This window comes from Humulus lupulus, chromosome 6 (genome assembly GCF_963169125.1).
Source record: "Humulus lupulus chromosome 6, drHumLupu1.1, whole genome shotgun sequence".
NCBI classification, from domain to species: Eukaryota; Viridiplantae; Streptophyta; class Magnoliopsida; order Rosales; family Cannabaceae; genus Humulus; species Humulus lupulus.
Window position 1 is genome coordinate 45,493,240 of NC_084798.1, and position 22,311 is coordinate 45,515,550.

Genomic DNA, 22,311 nt, shown 5'->3' on the forward strand with positions numbered 1-22,311 from the left:
TCTAGATTTGTCCATTCTATACACATATAGCCAATGTGATTTAGAATGTGGAATTCCAAATCACCTATTTTTTATAGGATGACCAAATTAATCAATTATTATCAACAAAATAAATTGATTAACTTTGGCCCCCACATTTCTTACATAGTGATAATCACTTTAAAACAAGAATATCTTCATTTCTATTAGGTCCTTTATCCTCCAAGATAAATCTAGACTTATAATTCTCAAAGTTCATCATGAGTCCTCTAAGCCACATGATAAACTCTCAATAGATCAAGATAAAAACCTCAATGTTTATCTTGATTTATTTACTTGCTAAAGCAATGCACATTTCTTTCAAAGCAACTTTCACTTAGTTTATTTCTTTTATGTATTTCACAAAATAAAAATGTGAACACAAATATAATGTGAGAATTTCTCAAACAAATAATCACATTATGGAATAATAGGTCACTCGTACCTATTATTTTAACAAGTTCATTTTGAAACTTTGTTAATATCTCACACAAATGTTTCATATCACAAATCTCATGGAAAAATAAAGAATTATCATAGAATAATACTTTAATTTATTGATAGCTTTCAAGAGTACAAGCTTTATTACATGAAAATGATCATTTCCCAACAAGGGACATAAACATGGTAATCATGCTAGGATCTCTTCTTCCTTTTCTATAGCATTTACCTCATTCTCATGTGGGTCCTTTCGGTACCTACATACTCTAGCATAGTGCCCGGATTTTCCACAAACAAAACAATGACCTCTCACATCTTTGAATTGTCCATGATCTTTCTTTGGACCTAAGGGGTTCCCACTACCCTTTTTGTTGTTGTTGCCCTTGGGATGCTTGTGTGAAACCGCATTGGCATTTGAAGTCTCATCTTTAGACTCACTCACACCCATGTCTCTTATTCTCGATTCCTCTTCAATTCTAATGTGTTTTTGGATCTCTTACAAAGTGTAATCCTCATTCTTATGGAGGATTCTTTTCCTATAGCTCCTCCAATTTGGTGGTAATTTTGCCACTATTGCACCAACTTGAAAGGTTTCAGGAAGCTCAATCTTGAGAACTTTCAACTTGTTCACAATCACTTGTAACTCGTGAATTTGAGGTAAAAGAGTTTTCCCATCAAAAGAAAATTCAAAATATTGATAAATTAAGAACTTTCTTATACCTTCTTCCTCGGCCTTGTACTTACTCTCCAAGGCATCCCAAATATCCTTCGCGGATTTAGTATTGGTATAGAGGTCATATAGCCTATCAGATAGGGCATTAAGGATATGACCCCTACAAAGAAGGTTGTCCTCTTCTCTCTTCCTTCTTTTCTCCACCACCTCAGGAGTGTCTTTGTTAGATGGCTCGGCTAGAGGTGTCAAGGATGACTCAAGGATATAGGCTATCTTGAGTGTTGTCAAAAGGAATTTCACTTTGTCTTGCCACCTAGTGAAATTGGATCCATCAAACCTATCCAACCTCACTAGGTCTTGGTTCATGATCTTGATGGTCTCACATTCCATTGAAACAAAAAGGAATAAGCTTTTGATTGTTATAGAATATATTTTATTGCTCAATAGAAATGGTAAAACTAAAATACAACTCTATGCAAAAAAGTACAATGGACAAGATGATAGATAAATAAGTTTACAACTCAATGACCAACAATACAAGTAAATATAGAAATAATAGAAAGAAGAGAATTGTAAGAACTAAACAAAGGATACAAATAAATATGTAAATAGAAATAGAAGAGGATTTCAAACTCAAAACAATAATAATATAAGTAAACAAGAACAAGAAGAGCAAAAGAATGAAAAATCAATGAAAAACACAAACTCTCACACAACCAAAGTGTAGAGTAGTGGGGATCACCAACTTGAACAAGGTTCAAAACCTTTGTCCAAAAGCTTATTTCCCCTTATTCCCTAAGCACTAAGAGATCTCTCTAGGAAATAGCTCTCTAAAATTATCAAGCCTCGATGGTGTATTTTCCAGCCAAGTACTTTGTGGATAGAAAATTAGTGTCTTACAAGTGAGCAATAGGCTTCTATTTATAGAGTTTAAGATATCCTTTGAATTTCAAATTCCACCAACCCCCATGGCTGTTACCAATGATTAATTGGATGTTTATGGAATTAAAAATGAGATTTGGGAGTTATTTGTGTTTTTAGAGCTGTTCAAAAAGGTTGGAAAAAATTGAAATTTTGGTCAGTCAGCAACTGTGGTCGCGGCTGTGGCTCTCTGTCCCCTAGGCTGCGACCACTGCCCAATTTCAGCACACCAAATTGTGCTATTTTTCCAAACGATTCCAAATCACTCCCAATTGATTTTGTAACCCCCAAAACACATTTTTGGGGTTAAAAATCATATCTCTAACAGTCATTTCACATATGGCTTTAAGAAATTCATCTCAATATTGTGTAACAACAAATCTACACAATAATGGACAACATTTGAAAGTTACAAATTTGTAACTGAATTTGTAACACCAAATATGTTACATATTTGGATATTCACATATGTCTAAATATTGTAACTCTCTATTATATGTTACAGTATGTGACACTCTTTGTCACATTTATTTAATCTAAAACATTATATTACAAAATAATATAATATTACATTATATTTAAATAATATAATATTCCCTCACTAGATTAAATTGTTGTCTATTGTAACACTTATTTAATCAATCAAACATTATATTAAAATATAATACACAACACCAAGAAGTCAATTGCTGCAATTCTGAAGCCTATTGGCAAAAGCTTCAAGAATTAGAACAGTAAGCTGAATCCAAATTCCAACCGCAACAATAATCCTCGAAACAACAATAAAAATCAGAATTGGAACCCTCCAAGGAATTGAAATGGAAGGTAGAAACCACCCTCTAAGAATGACTATGGACAGTTTTTATGCGACAATTGTAACAGACCAGGTCATGTGGCATGAAAGTGTAGGAACAAGCCAAGCTCTGCTCCGTAGGCTAACCTTACTAAAGAGCCTTATACGGCTATGATTTTTGAGATCAACCTTGTTGATGGATCAGATGAGTGGTGGGTAGACACTGGTGCTTCTCGCCATGTTTGTTATTGTTAACTCTAGAAGATAAAGTTATTTTTATTACTTTTTCGTTAGGGTTTGTCTTATAATTAGTGTATTTTAGGTTTCTTTTATTTGAGTTTTGTTTTAATAATTGATTTTGTGTTTATGTTGAAAAACTCAGGAAAAATATGAAGTTTGAGCTTAATCTAATAAATTTTTCTCAAGTTTTATATTGGCATGGATTTAGTGCATGCAAAGCTGAGACTTAAATTATGAATTTGACCATGATTGGCTCCTTTTCTAGCACAAATCGTGAAATATAAGTTGTAGAGATTTTTCTTAGATTTCTAAATCATGTTGAATAATTTCATTTGGAGTTTGTATGAGGAAGTTATGTGCATTTTACTAAACAAGATCCGATCAGGAAAACCAAAATCTCAATTGTGAGTTACAAGAGCCTTGCCATGAGAACTTTAGGGGCTGCCGTGAGATCTACAAGCATTGCCATGAGATCATAAATAAGTGATGTGGACATGGTAGAGACTAACGTAAGGCCATAGTTTTGTTCGTTTTTGCCGATCTCACTGGGGTTTTCGATGTGAGATCGGGGAGTTGCGATTACAACCTATAAAAGTGACTTTTAAACCAAAATTTCATGATTTTAATTACTTTACTTTGGGGATACGTAAGAGATCAGATCTGAACGTGGAGATCAAGTTCTTGGAGAGAAAAATACAAGAGAAGAGAGGATTTTGAAGATTGAAGACGGATCTACATACTAGTTTTATCTTTTCTTCTTTTTCTTCTTCTTCTTCTTCTTCTTCTTTATTTTATCTTATTCTTTTGAATTTTAAACCATGAATTTTTATTCTTGTTTGGTATCTTGTTTTGAGATGATGGACTAAAATTCTTTTTCTACAGCTTTAATGGAACCCTATGTTTATAAAAAAATTATTCTTTTTTAATTCTTTATTTTGATGTCCATATTAATTGTTTATATTGGTTTGTGCTTAATGATTTTCAAAAAGTGTTCCACTTTGAAATTGAATTAGTAATTTAGGGGGAACTTGGAAGAGAAAATCTAAACTAGACATAATCAATATAACCTAGGATTGACATGTTTACCTTGATTTGTGTTTAGGATAGGAATATACCTAATCACCTTAGGTAGTCAAATTAGGGTTAAACTTAATGCTATTGATATATTTAATTTCTTTATAAAAATATTGGAATTAATCTATTGATTAGATTCACTTGTGATTTGGGAAAACCTTATGAACCCTAGACTAGCAATTAGAACTATAGAACATTAGAATCAAGATGATGAAAGATGTTTATGGAAGAACATAAGGGGAGATTAAAGACCTAGAATTCTTAATTCTTGATTTCTAATTATGTTATTTCTCTTTAACTTTTATTTTAATATTATAGTTTCTTTGATTATTCTTTAATTTGGATTGAAAGAAAAATAGTGTTTAGTAATTAAAAACTTAAAGATTAGTCTTTATGGGATTGATTTTAATTACTACTTGTTACGATACGTGCTCTTGCGTGAGGTTGATAAAATCAATAACAACTATGATCGTGCAATGTTCAAAACATACACTGCTGCTGAGGATATGAAAGAGCTGCTCGGAGATTCTCACACCACTACTGCTACTGGAATTGGAAATGTGGAACTTAAGTTTACCTCTGGAAAGACTTTAATACTAAAAGTTGTAATGCATACTCCTAAGATGAGAAAGAATTTAGTTTCTGGTTTTTTGCTTAACAAGGCTGGGTTTACTCAAACTATTGGGGCTGATTTGTACACCATCACTAAAAATGGTATTTTTGTTGGGAAGGGGTATGCCTTTGATGGCATGTTTAAGTTAAATGTTGAATTTAATAAAGTTTCTTCTTCTGCTTACATGTTGTGTGATTTTAATGTTTGGCATGCTAGACTTTGTCATGTTAATAAGTGTATTATTAAGAATATGAGTAGCTTAGGTTTAATTCCTAAAATGTCATTAAATGATTTTGAAAAATGTGGTTTTTGTAGCCAAGCAAAAATAACAAAAACTCCACATAAATCTATTTTTAGAAATTCTGAGCCTCTAGATTTGATACATTCTAATATATGTGAAATTGATGGGGTTTTGACCAAAAATGGTAAACGCTACTTTATTACATGTATTAGTGACTGTTCTGATTTTACTTTTGTAAATCTTATGAAAAACAAAAGTGATGCACTTGATATGTTTAAATTATTTGTGACTGAAATTAAGACTCAATTCAATAAGAAAATTAAGAGGTTTCGTAGTGATAGAGGATCTGAATATTATTCAAGCATGTTTATTGAGTTTTATAATTCACATGGCATTGTACACGAAACCACTGCACCATATTCACCTGAAATGGATGGTAAGGCTAAAAGAAAAAATATAACATTTACAGAATCTATTATGACTATTTTATAGAATTCTGGTGTTGCATATCATTGGTGGGGTGAAATTTTGTTAACTGTTTGTTATGTGTTGAATAGAGTTCCTAAGTCTAAGAGAAAAGTTTCACCATATGAGATCTTGAAAAATAGGCAATCTAACCCGTCTTACTTTAGAACCTGGGGTTGTTTAGCTTATGTTCACATTTCTGACCCTAAAATAATTAAGCTAGCAAGTAGGGTCTATGAATGTGTACTCATTGGTTATGCAGTTAATAGTAAAGCATATAGGTTCTATGATCTAAATGCGCATGTTATTGTGGGATCAAATGATGCTGATTTTTATGAACATAGATTCCCTTTTAAATTGAGAATAGTGTGGGTGCTTCAACTAACAACATTCCTGTGATTAGGAGTAGTGAGCAAATTGAAGATATAAAGACATAACCCAGGAGAAGTAAGAGAGCTAGAGTTCTAAAGATTATGGTTCTTATTTATGTGCCTATACATTAGAGGAGGATCCTGCTAACCTCCAAGAAGCTTTGCCTCTCTTGAGTCTAACAAAACCCAGTACTTAGTTGATTTACCTCGTAGTTGCAAGCCTATAGGTTGTAAGTGAATTTTGAAAAATAAATTGAAACATGACGGTAGTGTTGATAAGTACAAGGCTCGTCTTGTAGCCAAGGGTTTTAGGCAAAGAGGGAATGTAGATTTCTTTGACACTTAGTCACCTATTACTAGATAACATCCATTAGATTCTTCATTTCTTTAGCTTCGGTTCATAAGTTGTGCACCAAATGGATGTTAAGACTGCTTTTTTGAATGGTGAATTAGAAGATGAGATTTACATGGACCAACCTGAAGGGTTTGTGATCCCTGGTCTGGAACATCAGGTTTGCAAATTAAATAAGTCTCTATATGGTCTTAAGCTAGCACCTGAGCAATGACATGAGAAATTTGACAACTTAGTCATCTCACATGGTTTCAAAGTGAATGAAAATGGCAAATGCATTTACTATAAATCTGAGAATGACATTCCCACTATTATATGTCTATATGTGGATGACTTATTTATATTTGGTTCAAATATTCATATTGTAGATGTTGTAAAATCATTGTTGTGTTCCAAATTTGATGTGAAAGACCTCAGAGAAGCGAATGTAATCCTTGGTATAAAGGTTACAAGGTCGAAAAAGGGAATTTATTTAGATCAAACTCGTTACATTGAGAAGATCTTGAAGAAATACAATTACTTTGACTGTAAACCTGCTTGCACACCATATGATCCAAGTGTAAAATTATTTAAAAACACTGGTGATGGTGTAAGACAATTTGAGTATGCAAGCATCATTGGCAGCCTTCGGTTTGCCATAGATTTTACAAGACCCGACATTTCCTATGTTGTGGGATTACTATGCAGGTTTTCTAGTATACCTAGTATAGAGCATTGGCATGTTATTGAAAGGGTCATGAGATACCTAAAGAGAACCATGAACCTTGTATTACATTATTAGAAGTTTCTAGTTGTCCATGAAGGATACAGTGATGCAGACTAGAACACTCTGTCAGATGACTCCAAAGCAACAAGTGGTTATATCTTTAGTATAGCTGGTGGAGTAGTTTCTTGGAAGTCAAAGAAACAAACTATTTTCACTCAATCCACCATGGAGTCTGAAATGATAGGAAGCAGGTTGGCTAAGAAGCCTGCTAGTATAGATCCCTTTATGGGAAAGACTGATACCAGGTGTGTTGTTCCACTGTGATAGTACCACGACTATTGTAAAAATTTAGAACTGTTATTACAACAGTAAGAGACGACAGATATGTCGTAAGCACAACACTGTTAGAGAATTTCTCTCAACGGGAGCTGTTAGAGTGGATCATGTACGCACTAATGATAATTTAGCAAATCATTTGACGAAAGGATTAGCTAGAGATAAATTCCATAAAACATCAAAAGAAATGGGACTATTTCCCTTAGAATGATGAGCCATTCATGATGGTAACTGTCACGTCTCGAATTCGCTATTAAGGCTAAGTGCCTTGATTATTGTGCCAAGAGGGCATAATCAAATTTATATGTGGAATTAATTGAATATATGTACTATTATGCGGTATAAATGATTTATATGGTAATGTGAATATTTATGCATGTTTATGTGTATTAAATATGCATGTGGGCCTGTTTTTGAAAATTGGGGCATATTTGTAATTTTTGATCGTTGAGGGTTTATTTGTATTATGTATGCATTATGAGTGAGACCCCAGTGTTATGGGGATATATTTGAGATGTGTGGTCCAAGGCGATCCTAGTGAACGGATTAGCGGAATAGTCACAACGGGGTTAAATACCCGGCTCGAGATGAGCCTGGGGTATTTTGGTAATTCAGTACATTGACGGAGTTTATTGGGTAATGGGAATTTATTTGATGATTATTTGGATATGTCGGGATTATTTGGGAATTTATAGGGCTACTCGAGGATTAGCGGAGAATGTGGTATGAAGACGATTTCGCCCTTGGGAGCATTAAGGAGTAAGTTTTGATCAAGGGACATTTTGGTCTTTTTGGCCAAGGGATAGACTCAACCTTGGAGTAACTTAGCCACTTAGAAACTTCAGGAAACTTTCAGAACTAAGAAGAAAAAAATAAACACTCAGTCATCTCTCTCTCTATTTTCGGTTCTCTCCTTTTCCCTTGAGGCACTTAAGAGTTTCTTTGAACTTTTGAAGAAGAAATCTTGGAGTTAAGGGATTGGAAGTGTTCATGAAGTTGGGAAGTAAAGGAGTGCAGCTAGGGGTTCGAATTTGTCCAGCTAAGGTGTAACGCCCCACGTCACTATGGCCGCTTCCTGGAATGACGACTAGCCCTACAAACCAACACAAGTCTTCCCAGCGTGCTTTGTCCTCACTCGCACGCTTCCTGGGAAAAAATCCCAAGAGGTCAGCCATTATGAGACTACTCCAGGTCAAGCACGCTTAACTTTGGAGTTCTCAAGTGATGGGCTACCGAAAAGAAGATGCATCTTGTTGATATAGGTAGTACCCATCAATCTATTTAAGCTCTATTCAACTGTGTAGTCTCATACCTACACAGTCTTAGAATCATCACACTTGACATTTCCCAAGCGATGTGGGATTGCACAGCTTTTACCCAGTCTTTCCCCCTGCGGATCACGAAATTCTAACTGTCAAAATCTCGGAGAACAAGGGGGGTGATTGTTTCCGTCGAATATCTCCAGCGCAAATTTTGAGAAATTATTTATTTCGGCTTTCATAACTTGTGTTTGTGGATTTTGCATTATGGATTGTGTTTATGGTTTTTAGGTTATGGATTTTTTGGTCAATTTTTTGTTTCTCAACTCACAAATCACTCAAGAAATAGCTTTGGATATCATTTGTTGGTTTTTTTGTGAATATGAAAATCTAAAAATAATAAAGATAATTAAAGAAGTAGATATTTTATAAGCCTGAAAAACCTATTAGCTTTATTTAAGCTGAAACATAACAAAATATTTTTAAGATTTAAAATATTTCATAATATGTCTAACAAAGAAACTAACTAGCTAAAGACTTGGTGTATTGACCAATTATTTGAATAATTTTAAATTAAAATTCCGAGGCACTTAAAATCTAACAGTCTGAGAATGAAGATTGGGAATGGTTCAAATATATCTTGTTACCTAGACCCTTAGTTGCCTTGGCACTCCTTTCCCCGACTATCAATAATGATTTTGCTCGCCTTCATGTTTCTGATTTAACCACTACTAATTGATAACTAAGGTTTTCAATGCTTATGGTACTAACCGGATCCATGCTCCTACTCTTAGTCATTTGTTACACAGATCATATGATATGCCATCATACTACCACCAGTTTTATGTCGTGAAATCAGGATATTGGCTTGCTTCGGATATAGACTTCCTTTCACAAGGTTCTAGTTCCCCTTCTTGGCTGCTTGGTGGCAAAAATTCTAGTCTTTATCACATTCTGCCGAGGTCAAAATCTTTGCTTGGCACGCACTACACAATGCATTACTACATTGTATCAAAACAACTAAGATTTTCTGTCTTGGTTCTAATGCTTGGGAGTCAATTGGCCATGTGTTTTTTGGGTGTTCTTGGGCTAAGCAAGCAAGTTTGGCAGGCATCTCTTTTTCATATTGATTTCCATCTAGCTTCTCGGTACAATGTCTAGACTTCATCATCCACTTGTCACATACCCTCACAAAATCTGAATATTGCATTGTTCATTTGTTTCGTGTGAAATATTTGGAATGTTTGTGATAACCAACTGCATTGTTCATTATAGTTGATCACAGCATTAATTTTCTTACTACTTTTCATTACGTTAAATCTTCACAATCTCAGTCTTCTTCCTGTACTTAGTACTAATAGATAGATATGTGGGCAGCAGTCTTTCTTCTTCATAGACTTGGTTAAAGCATAGTCAATGACATTTTAAACTTAATGTTGATGCGGCTATCAAACAATCTTATGGTGTTATGAGAGCTAGTGCTCTGGTTCGAGAGTACCATATTTGCTGCTATGTCTAAGCCTTTCAAAGGTTATTATATTGTTACAAATATGGAGGCCAGGGCAATATTATTTGGTTTATAGTGGGCACTGGAACTTACTTGCGGCTGCATGAGGTTGAAATTGATGTCGTATCTCCGTAGATAAAATACAAGTAAAAAGAAATATTAGTAAATTAGAAATAATATAACTTTGAAAAAGAATATTTTTTTTTTAAACATTAAATAAACAAAATTGAGGAATTAAAATCAGAAAGAAAATATGGAAGGCATAAGTTTCATTCATGTAAACATATATATATATATTTTAATAAAATTGATTCATTCCACTCAACTATAATTCTACACCATTAATTATAGTTGGAAAATATATATAATAAAGTTCACCTTAAAATATATTCTTAATTAAATTATACTAACTTCTAATTTTAAAAACACATCATATTATATACCATAGAGTGACAAAATAGCAATGGCAGTAAAAAGCATATAATATAACAAATATCCTAAATTAAATCAAGAACTCAAATTACATAAGAAAAGCATGACTAGACTTGTGTAAAAGACACTAATAAATTTAGAATAAAAATTAGAAGAAAATAAATTTAATTGTAACAAAAATATAGAAATAAAGAATCAATATATTAAAAATATAATATGAAATATGAACTTCACTCTAGTATTTCCACAAGAGAATTTAGCCTAAAATAGACATTGTTTTCAATGTAAAAGAAATGAAAGAAAAATACGAAAAATAATATTTTTCTCTCTAATTATACTCTCCACCTTAATTCCATGATCTGATCCCTTTTTTTCCTACATCTGGCTCTCTATTTATAGTGGAAATATGACCCAAAATGTGTTAAAATCGTGTAGTAAAGAGTGGGAAAAATGGCTGCAAAATTAGTGCAAGGTGGGACAAGTGGGAGACAAGTGCAGCAATAAAGGAGACACGTTGGCCACGTGTCACACACCGATTGGCTCGACAGTGGAGCGCGTGGGAGACAGCAGCAGGCGAGTGGGACAGGTGGCGGGATCGGGTCGGCTCGACAGCTGCTAGTTGCTGAAGACTTTGGGCCTGGGCCGTTTTGGGCCTAATTTTGTCAAAAATGTCATTTTCTTCATAATTTCTTCAATTTTAATTCCTTCTTTCTTTTTTTTTCTTTGTGTCAAAATATATTTTATTTTCTGAAAATTCAACACAAATTAAATTAAAATTAATATTTTCAAATATAAAATATGACAATAAATCCATGAAAATATTAATTAATTTTAAACTTCAAAAATAATAAAATTATACTTTTGAACACTCTCCTTTGCCATTTCTACATCTCCTACTCATGTTTGTATATTTTCAAATGTTTATTACTGATGTATCTATCCTTCTTTCTTTTTTCCCTGAAGCAAATATCTCTCATGTTTCTAGATAAGTTAATGAGGTTGTTCATGGCCTTGCTAAACGTACTTTGAAGTTGATGGATGATGGTCATAGGTTGGAGGACATTCCCCTCCTATCTGGTATGTTGTTGTGAGGGAATCAATAAATATATATATATATATATATATATTCTATATAATAAGTGTGTAGTTAATTGAAATTTTTTATTTTAACTGTTTTTTAATGTTAATTTTAACGAAATATTCTTATATTTAACAGAATATTCTTATATTTAACTGTAGTTTGAAAACACTTAAACTTAAATAAAATAAAATAAATAATTAAAAAAATTAAGATATGATATTTTTGATATATTTTATAATGATAATTATTTAAAATAACAAATAATTAAATAAATTAAAATATGATATTTTACAATAATAATTATTTAAAAATAATAAATAATTAAACAAATTAAAATATGATATTTTTGAGATATTTTACAATAATAATTATTTAAAAATAATAAAATCATGTGTTTTATAACTTAAATAAAATTTAATTAAACTTAAACTCACGAATAATATCACATTAAACATATAATATAATTTACTGTGAATTAGCAACAAATTGTTTTTTTAAAAACTAGCAAGAAACTTAAATTTAAAATCTACATTTAATATTTAATATTATATTAAATATATAATTCCTTATTGTCACTCTTAAATTCAAAAACTAGAACAAACATAAACTTAAATAAAATTAAATAAATTATTTAATTAAAATATGATATTTATTTCAAAAATTATTCGACATTAATATAAATTTAATAAAAATAATTAATAAATTTTTTAAATAAAATTGTTTGTATCTAGTGTATATATATATAGATAAATTATTTAATGTGGAGGAATGCTATTAAAGTGGGAAAGTGATTTAAAGTAATATATCACTTGTGAAGTCAAATTTTGTGTGGTAGGGATCATTTGGGGACAGCATAATTTTGTTGGTTTTGTCGAGGGGAAAAAAATAAGTTGAAGGAATTTTTTGAGGAGGCCAATTACATCAATATATCCAAAGTTGTCTATTTTAGACATGGGGTGATATATTAACCCAAAGTATATTCGCTAATTAGTAAATAACAAATTGTCAAAGGAAATAATATAAGAAAGTAGACAATTAATTAGAACTACATTCAAAATGAGAAGTTTCACTACTAAAGCCGAAAATAACAACAAATTAACACTACAAGTGGTGTTGCAGCCGATTAAGACTCAACAAGTTGATATATTGTAATAAAAAGATCCACCTCCCAATCCTTTTGTTGCCCCAAAAAAAGTAGTAATAATTGAAAATGAATTGAAGGATAGCTTAATTATAACCAAGAGAATGAAGAGTGGTAGCGTTGCAGTTTTAAGCAGCAAACTCTTCTTCCTTGTGAGTCTGAATGACAACATCAGAGAGAGGGTAAGCAACACATGTGAGAACCCAACCCTCAGCCATTTGTTCATCATCGAGGAAGCTGTTGTCTGACTGGTCCACTTTACCTTCCACCACCTTTCCAATGCATGAGGAGCAGGCGCCTGCACGGCACGAGTATGGCAAGTCTACGCCTGCCTCCTCCGCCTGGTCCAGCACGTACTCATCGCCCGGGCACTGGATTTCAGACTCCCCGTCTGGTGTAAGGAGCTTGACTTTGTACGCCATGGCTGTCACACGCCCTCCGCGGCTCGCCTTCTGGCCACCGAAAAGGGCCTGTCCCACGTTCGGAACCGCCCTTAGGGAGGTCGTCGTTGGCTGTCTCCTAACAAAGGAGGTGTTCATCATGGTAGTACTGGATAGAGCGGCTGTTGCTGTTGTTGCGGCCATCTTTTTTGGTTGACAGCCTTTTCTTTTCTTTTCTTTTTTTGGTGTTTTGGTTGGAAAAGGCTAAGAAAATGAGAAGACCTGTTTGAGTTTCGAGTGAGGAGCTTGTGGATATAGTGTGGCCATAATAGGAGGTGTGCACTGGTAGGATTCTATCTGCCATGTGGCAGAATGCTAGTGGTTTTTAGCTTTATCTAGTTTTATCGATTATGATCCACTGAATAATAGAAATCACATGTATCAATCGTTTATTATATTATCTACTCCTACAAAATATTTTTATTGATTTAGGCTAATGATCAGTTATTTAATTAGTGAGTGAGACATTGAGAAATTTGAGATGGATGACTGAATCTGATGGATTAAAAAGTCCAATTAAAGGTTTCACCAAATTTATATATATTTTACTTTCTCTTCTTTTGGGTGTGATAGGACAAAATTCAACCACATATTTTAGGAAAAAATGACAAAAATAGTAATCTTCATTTTCTTTACAAGTATGGTTATGAAAACAACAAATGAAAGGTACTCCAGGACTTTTCTTCTTCATGTTCTTATAGGATATACTATTAACGCACAATTATGAGAAAGTACATGTCCACAAACTAGCCATATTTTTACTTGGTACAGCATGACAACTAAAAAATTTACCACTAGTAAAACTTTATTAAGTGCAAACTAAATAACCAACCATATATCCTAGCACAACCAATATAAACAAAATAAAAATAAAATGAACAGAACAGAACAGAACCGTCTCAAGTTGAGTTTTAAATGGGTACCCAATAGTAACATTTGGAACTTGACATCAGAGAATTAGGAAGAGAGAGGTACAAAAGAATTATAATTGCACAAACTTACATTGACAAAGAAGCACAAAATTCATTTGGATAAGTCATTCTCCCCCCTTTTTAAGTTCATACATTCCTAAGATGAGCATATATAGCAAAACAAGAGTATGGAGTAGAGAGACACAATAGCAGTGTGCTTACATGGAGAGCCTATATGTAAAAAGGTCCAAAGATAAAAGTAATAAGATGACAGTCTAATTTGCTAATTTTCTTAAGAGTATAGGATAATCTCATCATTCTAAATTAAGGCTTTCACTTACAGCCGGGGAAAAAGAACTGAAGTTAAAAAAAAAACAAAAAAAGAGGAAAATCTCAAGGCTTCCCCAAAACCAGAGAAAGAAGAATACATCCTCATCCTAATAACACCATCATTTCAACCTGAATATATTGTGGCTTCTTCATATATGACCAATAATTGTCCTCTCCAACTGCATTTTATCAACAATGCAATTCAGGAAGCTCTATCAGGTTGTTCCTCTTCGAGAAATCTTAATCACACTTGATGTTCCTGTAGATCCTCCTCACAAACAAATTCGAGCCGAGATAACCAACAGCCCCTATAGAGTAAAATAATCAACATAAATACAAAAACCAAATTTATATCTTGGATTCCCTCTTTTCTAAAGAAAACAAGCTTAGAGATTAGCGACACACTACAAAGCATAAAGATCAAGTACCATGGGAATTATCGTGCATACAAAACATTTAACAAAATTGATTAACAGATTCATATACAGATAATTAGAAGACCCGCCTAAATGTGCCATGTTTACTTGGGGAGTACTAACAAAAAAAAAGCACCCAGTGAACCAGCACCTAAATTCAACCCTCCACTAAAAGCAGAGGAAAGAAAAATTCTGTGCATTAATAAAATCAAATGCAAAAAAGAAATTGACACAAAATTTGATGACAATTTAAAGAACTCACCGCAGAGGATTCCCAGTCCAAGACAAAACATCATAGTGTATCCAAAATAGAAGCTGGTCTGGAAGAAACCAGACATCTTCGTCTTTACGTAGTAGTAATAGATTGAATACAAGTACACATACACGGCTGTTGAAGCAGCCGAAAAGAAAGAAGTCCATTGCCAGTGATAGTTCTCAGCGTTCAGCAAGAAATATGTACCCACAATTGTCACACAAACAGTGACAATAACGAGAATTAGAAAAACAAGCAGCATAAAACCATAAACATAGTACACCTGTTAAGCACACAGCATAAAGACAAAAATATCAGGCTCAAGGATGCATTAAATGAAATTTAGAAAAAATGGAAAACACTTGAAGTACAATGTTCTAATAAGAATTAAGTTCCTGCACACGAAGTGTTGTGTTCATTCTTAATTTCATACTCAGGTTCTTTAGAATATTAGAATCTGATATCTGCCCCTCAGAACACTACTACACTATGTATAAGTGACTCTTTTCGACAAGTATGGGGCAATGATTTAGTAGATAGATATTAATTCTTCCCACAGCCTTTTACTTATTTTAAAAATATAAGTTGACATCCTCATGCTCTGTTTATATCTTTAGAAAGAAAAAAAAAGGGAAAAAAAAAACAGACGCTGTATTCCAAGTTGTAAGTATAGCATCTTATCTAACATACCCACCAGTGCTTTCACAACCCTAACTTCAACATGTAAATAAATGAAAACAAAAGGTATATCAATCTCTGAAGAAGATATCCAAAAATCTTACTCTTACCAGCTAATCAATAGTTGAAATATCCGCACAAGGAAAACCAACAGAAAACTAAAATTTTGCCTTTGAATATTAATTTATCTAAAGCTACTTTTAATGACAATATTATATTAACTATGCAAACAATTCTGGGGCGCACCTTGTAATTCCAGAATGATGTGAAGACAAAGTACATCTCAATAAATATGCTGCCAAAGGGTAGAAGTCCTCCCATCAATGAGACTACGGATGGTGTCAAGTACCACTTCTTCTCAGGAATAGGTCGAGGAATGGTCTTAACTCTACAAGGATTGTTAGGGGCACCACTCCAATTTCTTCCAACAACTGTACCAAGAAGTGCCAAAGGAAAAGAGATGAAAGCCCAAATGACGAAGACAACCACCATTGTGCCAAATGGGATAGCTGCTAAAGACCCATAGAAAATGGCAATTGTGTTCAAGATAAATCCAATCCCAAAGCACATAAATGGAAATAGGGATGCTGTCAGAATCATCGACTTTATCCAGCTTTTACCTGTCAAGTATTTTAAAATTATACATCAGAAAAAGGCCAGGACAGAATCAGAATAACCATATAAAACATGCTACAGAAGCCCAAAGATAAATTTTTAACACCATTACATAGCTAGCAAAAACTGGGGAAAAAATAAAATAAAAAAGTAGACCAATTACTAAATCTTACCACCATGTCGCGAATACATCCCACCACTTACATAACCAGAAATGAATGACGTAAGAGCATAGCATACTATGAACGTTGTAACAATTGCTCCTCTCCTGAAAGACCAAAAATGAGTAAGACACAAAAGACTAGACAACTGCTCCTATCATAGTTACAAAAATAAGGTCGTACCATAACAATGAGCTTGATAGAAGAGACATATGCAGATGTCCATGCAGTATGACTTATTACTATTAGAAACTACATAATTTTCTTTTTGAAAAAGAGAAACTACATAATTTTCTAAGAACAGTGGAGCTAAAATAGAGCACATTGTAGTCCATAATGAGATCCATCCCAACAATTATTAATATCTTCATATTAAAATTGGAGGTTTTATAAGATAGCCTCCAAGTATAGTTAGAATTGGCTATCTATGAGCTTATGTCATAGATAGCCAATTCTAACTATACTTGGAGGCTATCTTATATCCATGCTCATACAGTCATAATGCAAAACAATTATGCAAACTAGCCATAATATTAATAACATTCAGCCAAGGCAGATTAAAAGTAAAAGTAAAACTCAAAACAATGACTTTCAATATCTTCTGATAAGCTGTCTACTTACCCAACATATAGCATTCCCACAATTGCCAACAAGATGACAAGGAGAACAAGCAATGCTAACTGGGCACCTGTTCCTACGACAGCGGAAAGAATCACTAAGTTCCTGGGAGGCCGGAAAACATCCCCATGAACAAGTTTCCAGCCAGACTCTTCGCTTACATCTCTTTCCTGAGAAGTGAAAAGTACAGGTTCAATACCACATTTTAAAATCTACTAGTCTCCCTGTAGATAGAAAATTACTAAAAAAAAAAAGAATTTAAGAATAAATCAAGCTATCCTACCAAAGTTTCAAGATCATCGTCTTCTCGTGCATATTTCGCGTAGTCATTCCTCAAAGTTCTCATTAATATCATTGAAACCAATCCAGTGAGGAATATAACCATCATGAATGAATTGAATATTGAGAACCAATGGATCTGCACAAAAAGATGATGAACAGATGAGACTAATCACTAAACCCGAGCTCTACTTTTATAAAAACATACATGATTACATAGAAACTGGTAACAAAGCAATATGAGGTAACATAAAAAAAGAAAATGACCCTAATTATATTTTACCTGATGCTCAAAAAACGGGTAGTCCAAATAAACATCAAACCGACGTGCAAAGGTGACATTGGTTGGAGTCCATTTGACAGAATACGTCAGGTCCAATGTTCGGCCAACTTCCAAAGGCTTTGGACTCTCTTGAGAAAGGTTCACATGTATTATCTACATGTATAGAAAGCTTAGCCATGATACAGAGCATATGACAGCTAAAACAGCTAACTGTAGAAAATGACATGGGATTAAAGACCAACAAACCTGATCATTATTATACTGAACATTAATATTCTTGTGTGTGTACAGCACATGCTTGCCATTATCACTGTTCTTATCCGGATGCAACTCACCAACAAAGCCTAAAACCATACAAAAAGGAGGAAAAAAAATTAATCACAAGGACTAGCAATTCCAGAGTACTGTTTAAGAAACTTGAAACTTTATAGTTAAAGAATGAGATTACTCCATACCCCATAATGGTAGATCGTCTGAACTTGTATGTAACATACCGAAGACCACGGTAGATATAGCATCAAACAATGCAAAAGAAATATTGAGTTAGCACTATCAGTCTGGAAATAAGAGAATGGAGGGGGGAAAGGCATGACATGGAGAAAAAAAATAAATATGGCAGCAACACATATGGATACAATCATACAAAATTCATATATGTAGAGAAAATTCAGTCAATACACTATATTTAGATCTGTGCAGAAATATGTAACGTAAATATGAGTAAAGCTAACACATATCCTCAGTTGTTGGCAAGAAGCACATCCATCGCCAATCAACAATAAGTATATAAGCAATAGAGCCATCCCCTCTTAATTCTTTCACAACTTGCAAGAATTCAGATGCTGTGTCAATCTCAAGCATCAAGAACATTATACACTGTCTTCAGAACTGAAACTGATAACTAGATCCACAGGTCAATCTAAATGTTTCTCATTCACAATGGTACCCCGCCACCACCCAAAAAAAAATATTAATAAAATAAGGTCTAAAATAACTATGAGCATCACTTCAGCATGTGATTCCATTATTTCTCACTCACAAACTCACAAAAGATTAAATAAATATGACAGTTTCCAAAGAAGACAAATTCTTCCAGGGCAATTCAGGTAATGTAAATAGAAAGATTACTCACTTCACTACATTAACCATCACCAAAAGAACAAAATTCATCATCTTCTAACATGGTTATTGTGATATCAATCAATATGCTCAGAGCATATTCAACTTGGCTGACTAGAATCAATTCAATTCTTTAATGATAAAATAATCGTCCTAGTTGTTTAACTACTCTCAACTAGCAATAGCATCGTTAAAACAACTTCTCTCTATTTACTTATGCAAATATTCTACCCAAACGATGCAGTATAAATCTCATTTTATGTTCTACACATATCCTCGTATATATGTAGTTATTGCAGCAAGAAATTAAGAAATTGCAAGTACCATTCTTTGATAACCCTAAACCAGTACTTAGAACTGACAATCACAATATATCAACAAACTACTATGAAATATCAAATAGTAAGTTATTAACCATTTCATTACAATATTGCACCCCTGCCTCCTGCCCTCTTAACCACATTCTATCGATATGCACACAATTTCTGATCTATTTTTCGAATATGAGATTCATTTTATGTATTTTCAGAAACCATGCACCTACTAGCTACAACAAAAGTACAAATGTACCACAAATATCTTACATAGTTAGTTATAATAGCTATTTTAAACGACTTTTCTATGGCATTATATGCAAAACAAACTGTCAAAAAATCTAATCAGGTAATTTTCAATTTCTTTTTTAGAAGAACCTCTTTCCTGCTATGCATTAATATACTACCTACATTAAAGACTAAGGATTCTCAATTGCTTTTTGCCATAAATTTGGAAATATAGTAGCCATTCAAGATGCACCAAGTAGCATACCACTTAAAACTAATCTAAGCCAATAGGTACTATAATAGCATTAATAGAATTTTGTCAAATAAGAATATATACAGAACATACCCATAAAGAATTCAAACCAATAGCTATTCTCAATTGCATCCTTGAAATGTTTAACCTTTGCTTCATTGAGTTGAAGTGTACAAATGACAGTCTTCTCCACATTTTCTGCAAAAACAATAAAATTTCTCTAGATTGATTTTCATCTAATCAGCTGCATATAACTTTAAGACATTATAAGGATGTGGATGTACGTTGGAACTTTATCTCAATCCCGCTCTCAATGAGTTCATTTCCTCCCAAGACCTCACCAAGACCACCCCATTTGTGAGTAGCAGAACTTCCAGCCGGATGACAAAAAGGAAGGCTATAATAGTTGTATGTTTCTTGCGGGTTGTTGTAAGGACCAACTTTATTTACCCAAAGTGTAACTGCATCCTCTTTTTTATACTGCAAAAGAATCCAAGACAGATATAAGTGAAAATAAGAATCGAATTAGATGCAACAATAAAACATTGAACTACTTTATATAATATCTAGAATAAGCAGTACTACACAAATTTTCCACAAGATAGGAGGGAAAACTTATTAGATTAAACTTTACAACCACGGTTTTTAAGCATAAAAGGCAGACAGAAATTTACAACCAGCTCCAGCTGAAAGGAAAGATGAAATGCAAAACAAGCGCTCAAAAATTTCTTAGAATCAACCGTGAAAAGCCTTCACATTTATTTTTTATTTTTATTTATTTAAAAGAAACAATATTTTATTGATTGCCAAGTAAATACAAAGAGAAAGTGGTATGAATAACCACAATATGAAAGAAACTTAAGGATTGTAAGTTAACAAATTACAAAAAAAAATTCCAACCCCTAACTAAATTAGAGAACAACAATACTCCATTAAACTATTTATCACATCTTTATATTTAGGAATAACTGAAATGGTATCAGATTACACTCATTTAAAGGCATTGAGTTAAATACATTATAAAAAAACCATAAAAATAAAAACTGAACAGGAAGACGCATTCCTAAATAGCCCCAATATTTTCAGTCCAGCTTAAGGTTTCCCTAATTTCTCCTTTTTATATGTTAAAACCAATAGGATAAAGCAACTAAACAGGTAAAACAAAACAAAAGTTTCATCAAATGCTTTAGCAAAAGCAAAAGCACGGATCTATCCAAGTCTAATTGTGTATTTTAGCAGTCTGATTTACAAATTACAACTTCCTCCACTAAGCCATCATCAGGATTAGATAATGATCCAACTTGTAACATAGTCTACTACATCGATTGTAGATCAGCCATCTCGCATCATTTACAAGAGAAAAATCAAACTCTGTACTGATAACTTGTTAATTAATTTAAAAAAAAAACAAAGCAAATGTGCCTTAAAAATTAAATTAAATCCCACATCACAGCTCAGGACTCGGGCATTGAGAAAAATTAAAACCCACATCACCATAACTACAAGAAATCACCAACAACTCATAGACTACTCATTATCCAAATCCTACTGAAACTCCTAGGCATGATCCGAACAATGACAGCAGCTCAACCATGACGCTCAGCCATACTCCCACGTGTAATGCCTAGCACTGGTCTTCTTCTTTTTTTCATGAGAACTATATAAAGAACGATGGCAAAAACTAAAACAAGAAAACCGCAGTTGAGATCTAACCCTGACAAAGAACACCCATGTCCCCATTTCCTCCACTTACCCCAAATTCACAAAATTCGCTTAGCAAAATTCATATCAAGCTAAAAGAACAAAAATTAACGGCTACCGACGCTTGAAGAAAGTAGAAAAAAGAAAAAGCAAAAGAACCCAATTGTAGAGAAGAAAAACGGGTAACAATCCATAGATCCAAACGAAATTCGAAGACAAGAGAGGCATAAAGAACAAGATCTAATAGTTAAACATTAGGTTAAGTTGTCGGGGCGAAAGAAGTAGATCAAGCTTACCTTGTGATCTGACTCGGAAGCGAATACCGGCGAGAGAAGAAGAAGAAGAAAAAGATAAGCAAAAGTGAAGAGAGGGAGAGATCGAACGGCGGAGAACATGGCGATCGCCGGCGACAGTGGGATCTGGACGGTCAGAGATCGATAAGAGGCTCCGGCTCTGTACTCAGATTTCTGTCTTGTCTGAGTATTAATATATCTTAGCTTGCTTTTTAAGAGCGAGAAAAGGAGTCTTGCGACTTCCCAACGTTTTTATTTTCTATTTCGCGTTTGATTATTTTATTTTATTTATTGGTGGGTATTATTTGGGCCTGGGCCAGATAGGCCCGGCCCAGTACCCGCGTTTACCAAACTATTGATCCTCCAATCCCCATTCGTCTCGACTTCTCGTGGTCGAAGAAAAATGAAAAACAACCATTTAATTTGCCGTTGATTCCACGGGAGAATTCTCTCCCTTGTTTTTTAAAATAAAAAATATTAATGTCATTCAACTTAATCACATGAAGAATTTTGACCAAAAAAAAAATCTCATGAAGAAAAATAAATAAAAGAAATAAGTCTAACCCATACCATATAAATTTAAAATCCAAATCTAGGTATCTTTCTAATGATTTGTTTTCATCTTTCACCATATTTCTTTATATAAAAATTACGATCTTTTTCATCAAATATGGCAAATTGAGCTTTCCTCCGTACACTATAAATTCTTTTCATAAACTTCAACGAATCAGTGGTGGACTTGTAAATTTTATTCA

General features: G+C 33.4%; 2 protein-coding genes across 2 annotated transcripts; both read right to left on the bottom strand.

Annotated features, from left to right (window-relative positions):
• Window positions 1-12,551: 12,551 nt before the first annotated feature.
• On the bottom strand, window positions 12,552-13,464 carry LOC133782129 (ferredoxin-like). Its single transcript, XM_062221332.1, has one exon. The coding sequence runs from the start codon at window positions 13,246-13,248 to the stop codon at window positions 12,793-12,795; it is 456 nt and encodes a 151-aa protein (XP_062077316.1). The 5' UTR covers window positions 13,249-13,464; the 3' UTR covers window positions 12,552-12,792.
• Window positions 13,465-14,107: 643 nt separating this feature from the next.
• On the bottom strand, window positions 14,108-21,798 carry LOC133782128 (transmembrane 9 superfamily member 1). Its single transcript, XM_062221331.1, has 12 exons — window positions 21,560-21,798; window positions 19,847-20,042; window positions 19,656-19,760; window positions 18,104-18,121; window positions 17,895-17,992; window positions 17,649-17,801; window positions 17,370-17,504; window positions 17,090-17,256; window positions 16,481-16,575; window positions 15,939-16,312; window positions 15,024-15,297; window positions 14,108-14,653 (listed from the first exon to the last, which is right to left on the bottom strand). Exons 1-12 carry the CDS (start codon window positions 21,656-21,658, stop codon window positions 14,586-14,588), a joined length of 1,782 nt encoding a protein of 593 aa, XP_062077315.1. The 5' UTR covers window positions 21,659-21,798; the 3' UTR covers window positions 14,108-14,585.
• Between the last annotated feature and the right edge of the window lie 513 nt (window positions 21,799-22,311).